At 34.1% G+C, this 16,942-nt stretch overlaps 1 protein-coding gene across 4 annotated transcripts in view; it reads right to left on the bottom strand.

Annotated features, from left to right (window-relative positions):
* Nucleotides 1-13,820, bottom strand: part of LOC142348394 (uncharacterized) — a 39,907-nt gene extending 26,087 nt beyond the window's left edge. For 2 of the 4 annotated variants that reach the window (XM_075399727.1, XM_075399730.1), the window contains exons 1-2: nucleotides 13,675-13,820; nucleotides 9,709-10,172 (exon numbers count right to left, since the gene is read on the bottom strand). In XM_075399727.1, coding sequence (XP_075255842.1) covers nucleotides 9,709-10,172; nucleotides 13,675-13,792 — 582 coding nt within the window. In that variant the 5' untranslated portion in view covers nucleotides 13,793-13,820. The remainder of the gene's footprint in view (nucleotides 1-9,708; nucleotides 10,173-13,674) is intronic. The other 2 variants (XM_075399728.1, XM_075399729.1) reach the window with 2 other exon arrangements.
* Between the last annotated feature and the right edge of the window lie 3,122 nt (nucleotides 13,821-16,942).

Raw genomic sequence — 16,942 nt, 5'->3', positions numbered from 1 at the left:
TTGTTCACTTTTTACTGTAATTTTTGTTTAAATTATTTTTTTTTCTGAAACACTTTTAACTCAAAATTAAATTTCACGCTCCAAAATGAAACAAAGTTTTGGTCACAGAGGGAAGTTAACTATATAAAAATTGAATTAAATTTGAGAGCTGTTTTTTTTATAAATTATTTTTTTTTATTCTTTAAGTCACTAAGAGAGTAGTCACTTTTCATAATGGCAAACCTTTTACAGTAAAATGGCGCCCAATGAACAAAAAAGTTGTTTTCAAGGAATCTGAGTTTTCGTAAACCTTAATGAAAATACGATTTACTGATTCAGATTTTTCTAATTTTTGGAGTCGTACGGCATAGACTCGTTGACAAAAAGTGTAGTAGTATTCCTAATGAACATTAACTGAACATATCTAGTACTTTGAGTGGACAGCTGATGGCTGTTGAAACTAAAAACGATTTTTGGAAATTTCTTAAAAAACATTAACCGATCTTAAAAATATTTTCGTGAACTCTGAGTCAGTCTCGTAAAGACAGGAACCTGTTCCCTTCTAATGCAACCAAAATTAACCTGGTTAGCGGTTTTATTGTCCAGCTTTTGGTTTAATGACTTTGATGCCACCAGTTTGCATAATTTTTTAATTAAATTCTTGTAAATTTTTTTCGTAATTTTGGTTCCTTTTGAAATCTTATCACATTATCCTAATATTGATAGTTCCCATTTACCTAACAAACACGTTCAATGGCTCAGACATAAAGTCTTCATAAAAAAAGCTTATGGATAAAAAAAGGCTCTGACACTCTCTTCTCGCACTTTTCTACTGAATTTTGTTGTTCTAATTTTTGATGTTTTCATATTCATCAGACTTTTTGTGATGTCATATTGATGAGTTATGAATGACAAACAATTTTTTTTCCCATCTATGCTTTACTTCTCTACCCATCAAGGCATAATTTAGCGTTTTTATTGACTTCTGCTGAAAGCAATTGGGATTAATGGCTGTTAAGTCTTAAAAAAACTAATTTTTCGAAAAGATTTTTGAACATTAACCAATCTTACACTTGATTTCATGAACTGTAAGTCAGGCTCAGTAATGAAAGGAGCCACTTCCTTTCTACTGCAACCAAAATAATCTGGTGAGCGTTTTTATCTTATAAAAATTGCGGATAAAAATTTAACTGAGAACAGGAATGTTTTTACTGAAAAGTTCATTTCTTAAAGGCTGCCACTTTTCTCGCTCAATTCTCTTGAATTTGCTGTTTTTGACTGTTTTTTATGTAGCAATAAAAAAAACTGGCCGGTCTTATAAGCCTCCAACTGAGGATTGAGTGAATGATGTTACTCAATGCACTCAGTTTATAGTGAAGTCTTAAAATTTATGATTTTTTTGTTTTCAAAGATTTTGTAAGTTTTTCACTTTTTCTTGTTCATTTCCTCAAACTCTAATTTATTCTCATTATTGAGCGGTCCTATCCAAATCCTTGAACCTCAAAAAATAACGTGTCTATTGATATTATGTCGTAACTGATGTTTGTTTGTTGGTCAATCAGAGTTTTCATAAAAGTTTTGTGAGTGATTGTTTGTGAGTAACAATTGAAAAAAAATAATATTCAGATAATAGCTAAAGATTTTAATGGCTTTAATATTTCGTGTTTTCGTAAAATGTTTGTAACTTTTTTAGTTTTTCTGCATCTTTAGACATTTTCTAGGGCTTAGTCTAACCAAAGGCATGTCCTATTGGTTTCATAATGACTTTAAATGACTTCATATGACTAAAACTTTATCATGAAGCATTTTGTTAACAATTTTTTTAGATTTGGAAGTTATTTGATTTAATTAATGTTGATTGGTTTTTGAAATTTGCCTCATTATTTTTTGTGACTCGTTACCCAGTCTTGTTAAGTAAAATTCCCCCATGCTGAATAGTTACGAAAAAGTAAATTTGTGTAGTTAAGGTTCATCCGATTGCATTTTGACGTTTTTACTAGGTGCGTTTAATTTTAGATATTGAGTTTTTGCAGTGAAAAATTTTGTTTTTGCTTATTTGGTTGTTTGTTTGTTTGTTTCTCGTATTCTTGTTAATTGCAGATCTAGTGAGCATTGCAAAGAGGCATGTGTAATTCAATTAGCGGCTTGGTTGTGAAAAAATTCTTTTAAACTGAAGCATCTAATTTTAATTATCTCTTCATTTGGTTGACAATTAAGTCATAATTGTAAGTCGTAAATGTCGATGAGCTCGGGTCGGAACATCATGTGCGAACGCGCGTTAACGAGCATCCTTGTTATAGTTATTTGTTATTTGCTTCGAAGCAATCAAATGATTAGCTTTCCAAACTTGTGAATGAAAAACAGTGATAACTAAATGATAAAAATTGAAACTATTTTAAAAGTAACACATTAAAAAAATTGAAACTTGGTACCTACAAAGCAACTACCTAACACAAATAAATTGTTTTGTAAACAAATAGTGACAAAATATTCTCATTCAATGAACTTCTAGCAGCGAATTCGGTGCAGTATCAATTGGATCCTTAAATTGAGGAACAGATTTAATAACAATTTTTTTAAACAATATTCATTATAAATTGCCCAATAGAAAACAGTTGAAGTGAAAAAAGTTTGAAGCTTTCAATCAACCAAAAAACTCTAACAAGAAGAAAGATTCACTCCGATCAACAATTTTATATTTTTTTTATTTATTTCAGGGTTGGGTGTTCGCCAATGCCAAGACCAGTATAAAGCATCATACGTTGGTTCTGTTCTCTCCTCTGAAGATCTTGTTTCAAAAAAAAACCGGTGAAAACCCAAAAAACTGCCAAGTTTTTCAGGATCTTTATTCCAGTATAGCACAACTGGACATTTCACACCTCTCGCAAAAGACGATTCAGCATGCTCTTGATAATGAAAAATTTCATGATCTCAAAGAGAATCTAGATTGTGAGAGAAAATACGCCCGACTTCTCTCATTGTCTGTTCGACATGCTGGAGCTTGGTTGTCTGCTCCCCCCATTCCAGCTCTTGGGCTTCATATGGCACCAAATGAGTTTAAAATTCGTGCAAAGTACAGGTTGGGTGTCCCTGTCTACGACGTCGAAAGGAAGTGCCCGATCTGTAAAACAGGAGTTCTTGACATCTATGGGGATCATGCCATTGCGTGTCACGGTCGAGGAGACGCAATTGCAAGACATGACCGGATTCGAGATAAAATAGTGTCTGCTTGCTCATCTGCGAATCTCTCACCAGTAGTGGAAAAAAGAACCTAATTCCAGAAAGCCAGTCACGCCCCGGAGACATCTTTTTCCCGACTTGGAAAGCGGGGAAAACTGTTGCATTTGATGTAACTGTTACTTCGTCGCTGCAATCCAACTCTCTCACTAATGCGGCTACAAAGGCAGGATACGCACTTGATACAGCAGATGAAAGAAAATATTGTCTCCACGACGATAACTGCGCAAAAATGGGAATCACATTTGTTACCCTTGCAATTGAAGTCCTTGGCGGGATATCGGCAACCTTCAAGAAAACACTCAAGCGGTTGGCTGTGTTAAGTGACAATCGTTCCTTCCAAGCGCAGGGGTTGTCTGTAGCTTTCTGTAAACTAATGCAATCCTTGTCAATCACCGCTATTCGGGGATCAGCGGAAATGTTGCTGACACGGGCTCCCTAGTAGACTATTTTGCTTTTTGGGTGCTCGACCGCTCGGAGGAGAGATGGTTGATCCAGTACTGTTGCAATCATTGTCGACAGATATGATCAAGGGTCTGTCTCAATGATTTTGACACGCTCTTTTTGGCCAGATTTAACCAATTCAGAATAAGAAGAGTCCAGATTGGTCCTCTAATGATGAGTCGCCAAAACCATTGCAACAAACGGGAGCCTTATCTTTGTGCAGTTCTAGTTTTTTTTTATTCTTACCTGACCAAAGTGGAGAGAATAAAAACATACATTTTACATGTGAAAAATAAAAAATGCCGATGAAATGAGATTCATAAACTGTTGGTCTGTTGTATTGACAACCACCGTTTTGTTAACCAAGTTAATTGATTTTAATTCAGAACTGGAATTTTTTGCTAATTGTTTGTGATCAAATATTTGACCAACATTTTCTGCTAATTTCATTTTATAGCACAAACCCTCAAAAACACGAGGTACTTTTCAAGCCCATGAAAACATGCCAACTCCTCACATGAAGGTTTTCGACAAAAATAATTCATTTAAAAGCAGAATCGACTGTTTTCAGTATGTTGGCTGCAATCGCGGACATGGGCAACATGCGTTCGAATATTCAATTCAAATGAAAATATTAAGCTCTGAAATATAATGGAGGTATTTGAGAGAAACTAAAAATCTCGGGTCTTCAATCAACACAAAACTAAAGCTGTAAACGTTCAAACAACCAACGCCCAACAGGCTATAAGAGATACATTTCTGAAAAAAATATAATTACGCGTTGGGAAAAAACGTCAACAAAAGATACAAAATCTGAAAATATAAGAAAATATATCCATCCTTTGATTGAGACTCGAGACTTGGAGTTAATTGTAACGGAAACGACAATATTTGCTGCTTAAAAAAGAAACAGCAAGAAAATACACCAATGGACTTTAACACTTTTGGAAAAAAAAAGATGTCTAAAATTAACGATTTTAAAATTTGAGGATAATTGAAATTTAGCATCCCATTGATGATTTTCCCTAAGGTGCGAAATAATCAAAAGCACTAAATACGAGAAAGCAACCCAAGCTTTATTAATTAAAAAACAAAAAAAACTGATTTGACATAAATTTAATTTTTGGTTTCCGTGATCAAAAACCACTTCTATCATTCTGGTAAAAATAAGTTATTACAGGGTTTACATGTTGGAAAGCAACTTTCTTCTTTTCATGAAAACAAAAATGAGGAAACTATTATTCAAAAAAAACCGTCCATGTCTGCCCTTCGACGCGAAATTTGTACTCGAAGTGTTCAATTATCTACCTCAAAGTTATTTGAAAAATCACAAAGATATTGCAAAATAGCACACAAAAATTAGATTTAAAAAATTAGATAAAATAATCTTAACCAACTAAAGCTAAAATAAAAAAGGGGACTCGGTAATGAGTGTTTGAACATAAGGTTCCGACCCCACTCAAACACGTTTTTGACTCAATTCTCCACCAAATGAGGAACAGATCGAAAAGTTTCACATATTGCTAAAAAAATTTTTTTTTCAATTTAAGAAATTCGCTTAAGCTCCAGCCACTATGCCAAAGAAACAGTAGATGATTAGAGGACCAATAATAACTGCCAATAGGGAGCGTAAGAAACAAGACAAACTAAATCACAATAAAAAACAAGCGCTAATTCCGACCAAATTTCAATGTCTATCCTTTTTTAAAACAATGAAAAGGTCCAAATAGGATCAGATAAGAAGCAAATTAAACCAAATGACTTGAATTGAGACCTGTCTTTTATTGAGAATAATATTGAGAAACACCATTATTTAAACTAAACTATAAATCACGTGAAAAAGAAGGGGTTCTCTCTTTGTTGAGACTATTCTAAAAGTTTGCAAAAAAAACATTGAAAGTGGTAAATCTCAAAAAGCCATTATTCTTTTGAAAAAAAAATTAAAACCTCAAGACATTACAACTCTAAGCTTTCGACAAACAATGATAAATACTTAAATTTGTAACTGCTGAGGAAGCCAATTGTAGATGTAATAAGTAAGACTAAATCAAAAGACTACACATTAAAGCTGAATACAGGCAGAATTCAAAAGTTCAAGAACAATTTCATGGAAACGGTGTTAGAACCAAAATAACTTTTGCATTCCGTTGAAATTGTTATGCATACTATTCTGCCTCTCTTGCACGTAATTTGGACCTCTCAATAATTGAGGTTTGATCTAGAAATCATTCTTGGATACTTATCAAGTTATATTCACAAAAAAACAGTATGGATCATTTGAAATCATAACAAAGTTTCATTGTTGACTCCCTAATTGCCAACTGAAACATTTGATTAATTAAACTTAATCGTTAGACTACAAAAAGAACATCAGTTGCTGCAAAAATTCAAGAATTCGTTAACAAATTTGGAAACCTTTTTGTCGGAGCCATGAAACCCATAGGCTTTACTCATAAAACATAATACTGCTTCATTGGAACTTATTGCAACATAAAGGAAAGCCTTTTTAATTGACTCTTTATTTGAAAAAGGACTTTCTTGTACTTGGGATGAAAAAAATGCAAAAAATGAAAAGGACAGAACCAGAAAACCATCCGAGTCATTTTTTTAAAACAAAACTCAATGATGAGACCCCAATTGGCTTTGCTCTCGCTGTGCGGCCGTTGAAAGTTCTAAATGTGTGCAATAGGTTTTTGGGGCAAACGAAAATCTTGAAATATCAAAAGAAGCTAAGCGTTTTCTATAAATATCAGTTTGAATTAGCGAAAAACCTCAAATATGTTATTTTTAGAGCATTTTCTAGGGAACCGGAGATACAATTAGCCAATATCCAAGTAAATAAAGATTGTGTAAGCAGTTTTAAGTTCTGTTTCACAGGTCAATTGGACAAAATGTGCCAAATAAACATTTTTGATGCTGTTTTTATGGAAAAAAAAACGCTCAGCTTTTGAACATTTAGCTGAATTTCAAAAACAATTGGTTCGAAAACAATTGGTTCAAAGAAATTTTCGAAAACAATTGGTTCAAAGAATTCGTCATTTCTCCTCTATGTTCAGACGTGAAACCAATTAGACTATAGTTGACAATTTTATCATACTTTGCAAAATTTGGCCAAAATTTAATCAGAAATAACGAAAAATGTGAACAAATAAGCGGAAACTAGATGAAAAGCGGGAAAAAAATTCGTTCAGATACCGTTTTCTCACCCTACTTTGAAATTAGAGCAAAAACAATTCACGCCTGAAAACCACCCGCTTTATTGCTCCATTTGTTGTTTCGGCGTGCCCAAAATCATCACTACAATTCAACAATTCAACTTCATAAATAAGGAAAATAAGTGAAGATCTTAGCGGGAAGACCTCCAGAAACGACTCGGAGTACTAATCAATTGAAAACAATAAACAGGCGAATTAACAATGGAAAAGTAACTGACAACAAAAAGTCATTAAATATTCTGATGAATAAATTTCATTACGAATTGCTGCTGCAAAATAGCTACCAACAAAAAACCTTTCGACAGTTAGTTCTCATTAAAATAACCGAATGCCAATTCACAGAAAAGGTTAAAATGAACATAAAATGAGTGAAAAATATTAAAAAACAAACTTAAAAAAACGACAAATTTGTCAAAAATTTGCTTAAAATTACTCAATTATCTTCAAATAAACAAATCAGAATCGAAAACAATTATATCACTAAGCCAATCAAAGTCACTCAAAGGGCTATAATGAACAACAAGACTCCGCAAAGGCTATATAGTTTGAAGAACACAGAAACTACAAAAAGCGTACATGACAAAATGGTAAAAATAGATCAAAACTGAATCTAAAACATGATTTTTGATCCAGCTGGTCAAAAAAGCTTTCATACGCACTATTACTAGTTTGGGTAAGCAGTACAAACATCGTTGACTGATATAATTGGCGCTTAAAAAACTGCTTTAAAAATGTCGCACTTGATCAAAAAATTTGCTCGCTTAACGATAATTTTTTCACACCTACTTTTCTCGTTCTCTCTCCCTCTCTCTCTCTCTCTCAAAAATATAGCACGAACAGAAAATCACGCTCTTTGTCTCTCTCTCTCTCTCTCTCTCTCTCTCTCTCTCTCTCTCTCTCTTCTCTTCAGCAATTTGATCTAAACACTTTGTTTTCACGCATCTCACTTTCTGTTTCAAATCACACTCCAACAAAATTTACCGATAAAAAGAGACGCTCCACCAATACTCGTCTTCAAGTCGTAAAAAGACAGCACCCGAATACAATTGAAATTCTTTGAATTCGAAACAAACCCAGTTGAGTAGGTAGTTCGTCCCCCCACTTAAGTGAGTCGGAACAATAACCGTCAAATTTCCTTTTACCTTAATTCAGTCAAGGTAAATTTTCCTATGTTTTAACTGTAATGCAATAAAATGTTTATGGTTGGTACAGAAACCAAAAAATACAGCACGATGTCAAAAACATTTCTAAGCATGATGTCCTGAAAGTTTTTATAATTATTCAATTGAAGGAAAAAACTACTGTTTTCTTTACTTTCCTCCATTTCATGGTTGAAGCCTTATTTCAAATTTTGCCTTCAATTGTCAAATTTATTTTAAAAATGTGACGTCTTTCACGCGATGTCTGTCGAAAAGAGTGAAATCAATCTTGTAAAATCAATCTTGTAAGCTGGTCGATCAGCATCAACATTAGTAAGAGACGTCCAATGTAAGCTGTATAAAAGTTAGTTTTAGTTTTATTCAGTCCTGGTATTCCTATACAAATATGATTCATTGCCTCTTATTAGTCGTTTTCTGCCTTCTACTAATTTTTTCCAGGACTGGGACTTAGACAACTACGCTTCTGATATTCGTGAGATACTAAGTCCAGGTATGTGTAACGACAAACTTAAATACCTTTGTCTGATTGGTCAAAAAACTGCTCCCTTAAAAATCCCGGGATCTATTCTGTTTTGCCTCCCCCCCCTCTCAGCTTAGTGGGTTTATATATTTTACGCTCCCAGGCGCACGTGCTATTTTTTTACATAGTAACTTACTATATAACAACATATAAATTGTAACTGCCCGGGTTGCCCCATCTTAGATACCATACTTAAGACCATTTATGGTTCCATCCACGGAGGGCCAAATTTTCGTGTATGATCTTACTATGGTATCCAAGATACCATAAATGGTCGGGTGTATGATATCTAATATAGGCATTAATGGAAGCTCTATGGTATCCAAGATAGCCATTAATGAGAACTCTATGGTATCCAAGATCACCATTAATGGTAACTCTATGGTATCCAAGACGGCCATAAATGGAATGTGTATGGTATCTAAGAAAACCATTTATGGAAGGATCATGGTATTCAAGAAAGCCATTAATGGTCGGTTTATGGTTTTCAAGAAAACCATTTATGGTGGTTACTTGGTTAATAGGAAACGAAAATTGCAGGAGATGGGTACTAAAAAAAAGGCTAACAGCAGAAACCAGCCACGTCAAAAACCATGAATTGAAGCAGCTAAGAATCTTTAATCAGTTTGTATCCTAATCATGACTTTTCATTGAAAAAAAAACTGATTTCGTAGAATTCTCTTTCGTCGTGCCATAATAACGTTATTTTCAAGGTAAAAAATTAAGGTAATCATAACTTTTTCTTGCATATGTTATCAAAAGACTGAACAAAATAGGCATAATCATCTTGCAATATCGTTGTGATCCTGATATCCTGAGTTTTTGAAAAAAAACTGAACCTAATCTAAAATATGGAAAAAGTTCTTCAAGATAACACCAAAAAAACAGCTTGAGAAGAAAGAACTTCACTGGTAATAAGGAGTCTATTAAAAGTCACCTCTACAAACGGACTTTGTTACTCAAAATCATTTATAGGTGTTATATATACTGATCAAAAAACACTGGGAGGCGTAAACAATGGGGGCGTAAAAAACACTGGGGGGGGGGCAAAGAATAGATCCAAATTCTGAATGAGTATCCTACACTTTGCAAAAAAGTCCGTTTAAAAAGACCGAACTTAATTTTGGATTAAAAAAGGAAATAGATCCTCAACCTCAAATCCAGACATCAATTGGTATTCCATAAACTCCATAAATTTATGCCAAGTTAGGAAATCTGAATTTGGGATTGCTAAAGGTGCGTTGGTACACAAGGCCACGTTGTTTTTCGGCCCTTTAACTTGCCGAGTAACTTTGACGCGATTTTGAACTAACTCGTACTTACTGCCTGTTAATAATGAGGCATAGCTTGGACAAACTTTGATTTCCGGATCAAGGTAACAAATAATAACTCCGATTGCGTAACTCAATGTATTCAAATAAGGGCATCCGTCTTTTCGTCCACCGATGTAGCCAATGGGAGCTCTTTGTGGTAAATTGGAGTGATCTGATTGGTTGAACTGATATGAACAAGACCACTTTCGCCCAATAATTGACCAGGAATCATCAGCTTCTCCTACGTACCCATTGACTGACACTTGGAAAATGAGACTTAACTGTTGATTGTGAGAATTATAAGCTGCACCAAATTTCCGGTCATCAAACAAAGTGCATTTATGTTAAATAAATAATGTAGAACCTAATACGCATTACTGTACGCAATCATTTGAAAAACCAGATATCTCGCTCTGAGCGAAAAAAAAAGCGTATCATTGAAATATGCCAACGGAATTCTGTGACGGTTACCACGTTGCCAAATTTTCGATCAATTTTTCATTTGACAAATTTTTGATCAGCCATATCGGCTTATAAAGCTGACGGCATAAATTTTCGACAAATCGCAATATAGACACTGGATCACTCCGCTATGATTAACTTGATTGTTAACTAGTGAAAAAAGTCAAAGCAAGATAAACATCGAGAAAACAAGGATCTTTTCAACAACTGCCCCCTCCCCTCACCCCTTTTGCAAATGGGGGTCTATTCTTTAATAGAATTTAAGCGAGGGGTTTATTAATCAATCAGAGACTACTAATACGTTTCCACAAAGCGAATACTACGTTAAATTGGATAGAATAAAATACGCCATGCTATCCATAGTGATGAGCGGATTCAAATCTTGCAAGAATCTTTCAAGATGATTCAAAACTTGCAAGATTCTTACAAGAATCTTGCAAGATATCAATCAAAGCCAAAAAAATCTGGGTACAAGTGTTTTAGAAAACATCTTTGAAGCAAACAATTGTTTATTAAACAAGTTACGAAGCCTAATTCAATGGAAAAAAAATTAGCCAGGATTCAAAATCTTGCAAGAATCTTGCAAGATTTTGAATTCCGGAAAAAATATTTATGTGTTTTTGGTAGCTAAAACTATCTGAAAACCAAATATCATGACTGATATCAGAATTCTTGATCAGCAAAACTGAAAATAAATGACTTTTTTCGTAAACGCCTTTTGAATGTGAAATCTTGCAAGAATCTTGCAAGATTTTGAATTCAAATACAAATTTCCGACAAACAACTAGAGACAACTTGAGGCAATCAAATCCATCTTTTTAAGTTCAATTTACCTAATTAAAATGGCAATTAGTCAAATCGGAATACAAAGCGAAAAGAACTAACGACTGGTGGATTTCCGAATTACATTTCACAGCGCATGAGAGGCATGGCCGTGAACAGCGGTCCGCAATTGCGCTTAAACTGATATTCGGCTATCTAAAATGTAGGCCAAGTAATATTGTGGTAAAGTATATCACAGAAAGTGGGCAATTCTCCGCTACCAAAGGGCGCAATTGTTGAGAAGGTCCGAAAATAAATTCCGGGCCGTGGCCATACCTCCGCAACCTGTGCAATTTGATACATACCTCGTGCAACCTGACGTCATTAGCTTTCATTAAAGGTGGCTAAAAAACCTAAAGAAGTTTATGGTTTGATGAAGAGTTTCTTAATTTCAAGTTTAGAACATTATTTATATTAGGTTCTGTTTCAGTACTCTTATACATCGGTTCAGTTGTACACAATCCCATCAGAGTAACTTGTTTTCGGCCCGTGTAACTTCATATAAATCTATCACAAACCAATGTGACATCAGTTTTACCCAAAACATTCATATTTTGACTGCCCGGGTTGAGGTGTCAACACTGAAAATCGCTAAAGAATGTAAGATTTGCAGTAAAAAGATGTAAGAATTGCATTTTTTTAGCGTTGAATGCGTTGAAAAAGAAATCACCGCTAAGAATCTTACAAAAATTCACCGCTAAACTTACCGCTAAATTCACCGCTAAATAACCGCAGAAAACATTCCAAAAGAAAAGATTTAAGAATAGCGATGAATGTGATGAGAAAAACTCACCGCTAAGAAGCGAAAATCTTAGGAAATTTCACCGCTAATTTTACCAGATATCGTCAACGCAAAAAGATTACAAAAAAGATGTACGAATGGCGGTGAATACAGTGAAACCGCTAATAATAGGAAACCTCATAAAAATTCACCGCTAATTTTACCAGATATCGTCACCGCGGAAAACATTGCAAAAAAAGATGTAAGAATAGCGGTGACTGCGGCGATAAAAATTCACCGCTAAGAATTGAAAATCTGACAAAAATTCACCGCTAATTTTACCAGATACCGTCAGCGGAGAAAACATTGCAAAAAAGATGTAAGAATAGCAGTCATTGCGGTGAAATCGGTAAAAAAAATTCAACGCCAAGATTCGCAAATCTTAAAAAAATTCACCGCTAATTCACCACATTTTTGCAGCGACTCAAATTTCTAAAAATATGTAATAATTTAAAGCCCGGAATGAAACAGGAGGAGGGTGAAAAAACATATCATGCTAGAAAATCTCAAAGTTATTTTTTAACTTGACTTTGAGACTTTTTCGACAATGCGTTAGCTATATTTTGTTCAAAAACGCAAGACCTATGAGCAGACCGTAGTGCGACCATTGTCCAGACTTTCGAGCAACCTATGATCAGACTATAGTGCGACTTTGACTTCTGATCAGTCAAGTTTGCCCTCAAAAATAATGTAAAAAATGCGGTGAAAAAAATCACCGCAACTGGCCCGCATCTTAGAGATGAATGCGGTGCAAGCGTTGAATTTTTGTAAGGTTTGCGGTAAATTTAGCGGTGAATTTTTGTAAGATTTGCGGTTCTTAGCGGTGAATTTTTGTTCACCGCAATTGACTGGTAGCGGTGAGTTTTTTTTAACCACTACCAGGTGAAAGCGGTGAAAAAATTAACCACCAAGAATCGCAAACCGTACAAAATTTTACCGCTAAATTTACCGCAAATCTTACAAAAATTCACCGCTTTCACGACATTCATCGTTAAAAGAATTTTTTTTCACCGCAATTCTTACCTTATTTTCCGGCAAAACCTCGACCCGGGTAGTTAGGTTTAATACCACGATTCCTGAGTATGTTATGTTAACGTTTATATTATATTTCAAAACATGGAAATTTTGTTGTGTGCAATCAACATTTTCTCAATTCTGATTGGTCAGCAATAAATGTTCTATATTTTGACACGTCTGCCATTTTCACTAGCGCCATGATGTGGTCGGCTGGCGCTTCCCTCGGCATCATCCCCTTCGAAGGACAGGGGCCGGAGTTTGCGACTACTGATAAAATAAACCTCCCTAACGCCTTTTTGTAAGCAAGCATCTTTCAAGAAAATGCCTACTAAGTGAAGAGTTTAAAATTGACCAAAATTGAATTATTCGGATGTGCACCCTTGATTGGCGATAACCACAAATAGTTACCAATAATTTGAGGCAACATTTCACATTGAAATTTTACAAATTTTATCATACCCTAGCCTTGCTATAGCGATAAAGATAATGATATAAATGTAAATTAGAAATCCCATTGAAATGTAAAAGTTATTTCGGCTTGTTTTGGCTGTCTCCTAAAAAGGTTCTGTAAATCGAGGTGGTTTGCGAGTTGTGGAAAACTTATCTCCACAAAACTATGAAAATTGTTTTGAGTTTTTTTGCTAAATTAATTAGTCCGTACCAAATATTATGACAAGAGAAGGGAGGCTCTTAAGTGTTAGTTTGATGATCGCTATTTGTCTACAGTCACTTTCACCGGATGATACTCCTGATGATGTTTGGTTGATAAAGCGTTCGTCACACATACAATCGTAGATTGTAATGAATCTGTGATTGTTGCGACCAAAATTGTGATATGTCATTCTAGACAGATTAAACGCAGACTTCTCCAAATCTGAAAAATGGCATAATTATACAATCATTCAAACAAAAAGTAAGAAAAAAGGCGACAAACAAAACTGAATATTTTTATTATTTTATTTTATTCTATTAATCTAGGTGGTAATCCTATTGTGCGTTTTAACCGTTCCGTTTTAAATTTTGTCTGCATCTGCATGTACGTAAGAAAAATTAGAAACCTAAATAAGATGACGGTGGACTAGGATACTTACGCCTGCTTCGGCTTCTCAAAAAAGGTAGTTGGAAGAGACAACAGATACCCAATGGTTTGAAGTTTTTTATTGGAACGGAGCAACTCAGAGACTCAATTATGCAAATCAAAAACACAGTAAAAAATACCCAGCAAAAAGCTGCAAAAAACTTTGATTTTTAAAAATAATCATCATCCAACTATCTTATTGCAAATAATGGGCAAGTGCTGCATTCTGAGTTCCGTTATTGGTCAGAAATAAGCACTAATTTTAAGCAAGCGTTGTTGCGGTCTGACATTTAAATCTCATTATCTCAAAAACTACATGTCCGATTTAGTTCATTCTTTTTTCATATGCTATATCGTAGACTAGTGCTAGTCACTGCCAAGTCCCCTCAATTTTGAATCATTAGAGCTATTTAATTTGAAAGGTCTCCCCATGTATTAAGATTGCTTATAGAATTTATAAGGGAGCCGCACTTCATCGCTTTGAGATAGAACCTTCATTTTCACTCACAATGTGTATCTTACCAATGTCTATCGACTCAAAAAACTTGGTATTGATATCTTTTTTAGTTTTTGAGTTATTGTCAAAAAACCGTATATTTCAGCCCCAATTTGGACATAGCTTAAAATGTGAAAATTTGTTATTTATTTCATATTACCTAAACTGTACTTGTTTATTGATTGTGTACTCAAATCTCAGCTATTATAGTGCTATTTGATCTGTTTCAATCATATTTGGTCATTTCATTTTACGTACACTTTCTTCATATATTTGCCAGTAGTAAATTTATTCAAGTATTTATGTTTCCTGTACAAAAAATTGTATTTGATTAAGAAAACGGAAATGCAGTTAACTTAAAAGATGATTCTGTTATTCTCACAATAAAAGCTCTGAAGTTTATGTACCATTTATAAATATGATTTGGGTTTGCTTTCATTGATATTTAGTGAACATATATCTGTTTAAATATTACGCACGCTCTGTTTAACTTTATATTTTATGCCTTTATAACTTGTTTTGGACAATTAGACAAGAAATTAACCGTCTCATAATACAGTCCTTTCTATTCTGTCTAATTTGAGAGAGAAATTTATAACGCGAACAGGGTGGCCTGAAAACTTAATTGAATATCATATTGATAACCTAAGGTAGGCCCAAACAAGCGTCGAGTTAGAATGCTTGCTTAAAATTTTTTCATCGACAGTTAGGAGGAAAAATAAAAAAACTTAGACTATCGCCTGACAAATGCACAGCAAAATCGGCATTTTTTTGGTTAAAATCATAAAAACATTCAACTTAGCCATTGTGCGAAGTCGATTTCGAAATTTAAAATGAGGCTAACAAATGCAAAGAAATCAAAAATTTTTTGCCAATTTGACCTCTCGAACAACAGAATCACTAACTCTTAGTTCTGTCTATTGTATTTTTGGGAAAATCAATGATAAAATGGGAGCCAACAAATTAAAGAAAACCCTATTCTAGTAGCATTTGTAGCATCAATTAGTTTTTTTAACTAGAAGCTGTTCATCTACAATTCCAAAGGTATTTGTAACTTTGTTCAACTTTTTCAACTAATTCTATGATACAGTTCTCTCGTGCAATCATGATTCACTGCAAAAAGGAAAAAGTAAATTTAGTACACTATGGTACCAAAACCGTACGTACAGCACACCTAGTCCTCTTTGAATGACTGCACATTCAATACTTTATGTATCCTACTTTTATGGTGTATTTTATCTAGAGGAGAAAAAACAGTAAATTTGTTTAGAATTTTTTTCTATACATAAAAATGTAAACTAATGCTTGAACAGCACCCCCCCCCCAAAAAAAAGCAAACGTTGCTCAGCTGTTGTAAACAAAAATTTCTATAACTGACGAACTATTTTCGAGCGATGTTAATTTTTCAATATGTCTTTGAAACATGTACTCGGCTTACTGAACAATTGAAGTGGTATTCGTTTCAAGTTGACGTAGAAAACACTATGAGATTTTGCCAATATCGTAAGAATTAGGTCCAATCATGCAAAACTTAGAAAAATGGATAAACTTCAAAAATGCCTCCTCCAAAATTTCAGGATTTAAATTCTAACATTCAGCAAAAAATGTATGGTTTGTAATGCTATCCGGTGACCGGACAAGAGATCAAAAATCGAAAATTGGATCAAAAGATAACCTCTTTTCATGGCTAAAATTAAGCATTCTTGGCAGAACGTAACCCCATCTGTTCGAGCCATGCCTTACCAGTCCGTGAAAATTGATATCAATCCTGCAAAACCAAACGAAATATCACGAGCAAATATATTAGGCGTTGTATAATAAGTGACCGCTTAAATCTGATAGGCCAATACGCAACTTGAATAATTCAATTTTTGATCTGTTTTCCCAATTTTCGTTTTCGATCTGTTGACTTTTTGATGTATTGTCCTGGCTTCTTGTTATGCAGCTAGTCAAATGTAAAATATTGCTGCCATTTCGTTCAGCCTCAAAAAATGAGACAGAACAGTAACAGGAAGTTTCTACGTAAAAAGTTTTTAAAATTTACATTACAGAATACTACGATTCAAAATTTATTTATCCGTCGAGTTCGAACAATAAATTATGTTGTAATGAATGTTAACGTTCCACGTAGTCACTTCTTTGCTTTTCAATCTCATTACTGCATTGTGACTAAATTTAAAAATTCAAGAAAAATAATTATTAGCAAATCACTTTACAATGGTTTTCCAATGTTGCTATAAAAATATTACTTGTTCAATTGTTCCGACAAATTAAACAGGGCAATTATTGGGGTGTATTAAAGGGCAAATAGGGTGTGTATTATTGGGTCAGCAAGTGATTATTTTCGAAAAATCTTTGCCAAAGAGTTTGCTATCTGTTTAATTCTCATCGAATAATACTCATTTTCCTTGGTCTATT

Source organism: Convolutriloba macropyga, chromosome 10 (assembly GCF_964194025.1).
Source record: "Convolutriloba macropyga chromosome 10, txConMacr16.3, whole genome shotgun sequence".
In the NCBI taxonomy this organism is placed as follows: Eukaryota; Metazoa; Xenacoelomorpha; order Acoela; family Convolutidae; genus Convolutriloba; species Convolutriloba macropyga.
The sequence above is the reverse complement of the archived record's forward strand: the minus strand, read 5'-3'. Positions and strand labels throughout refer to the sequence as shown.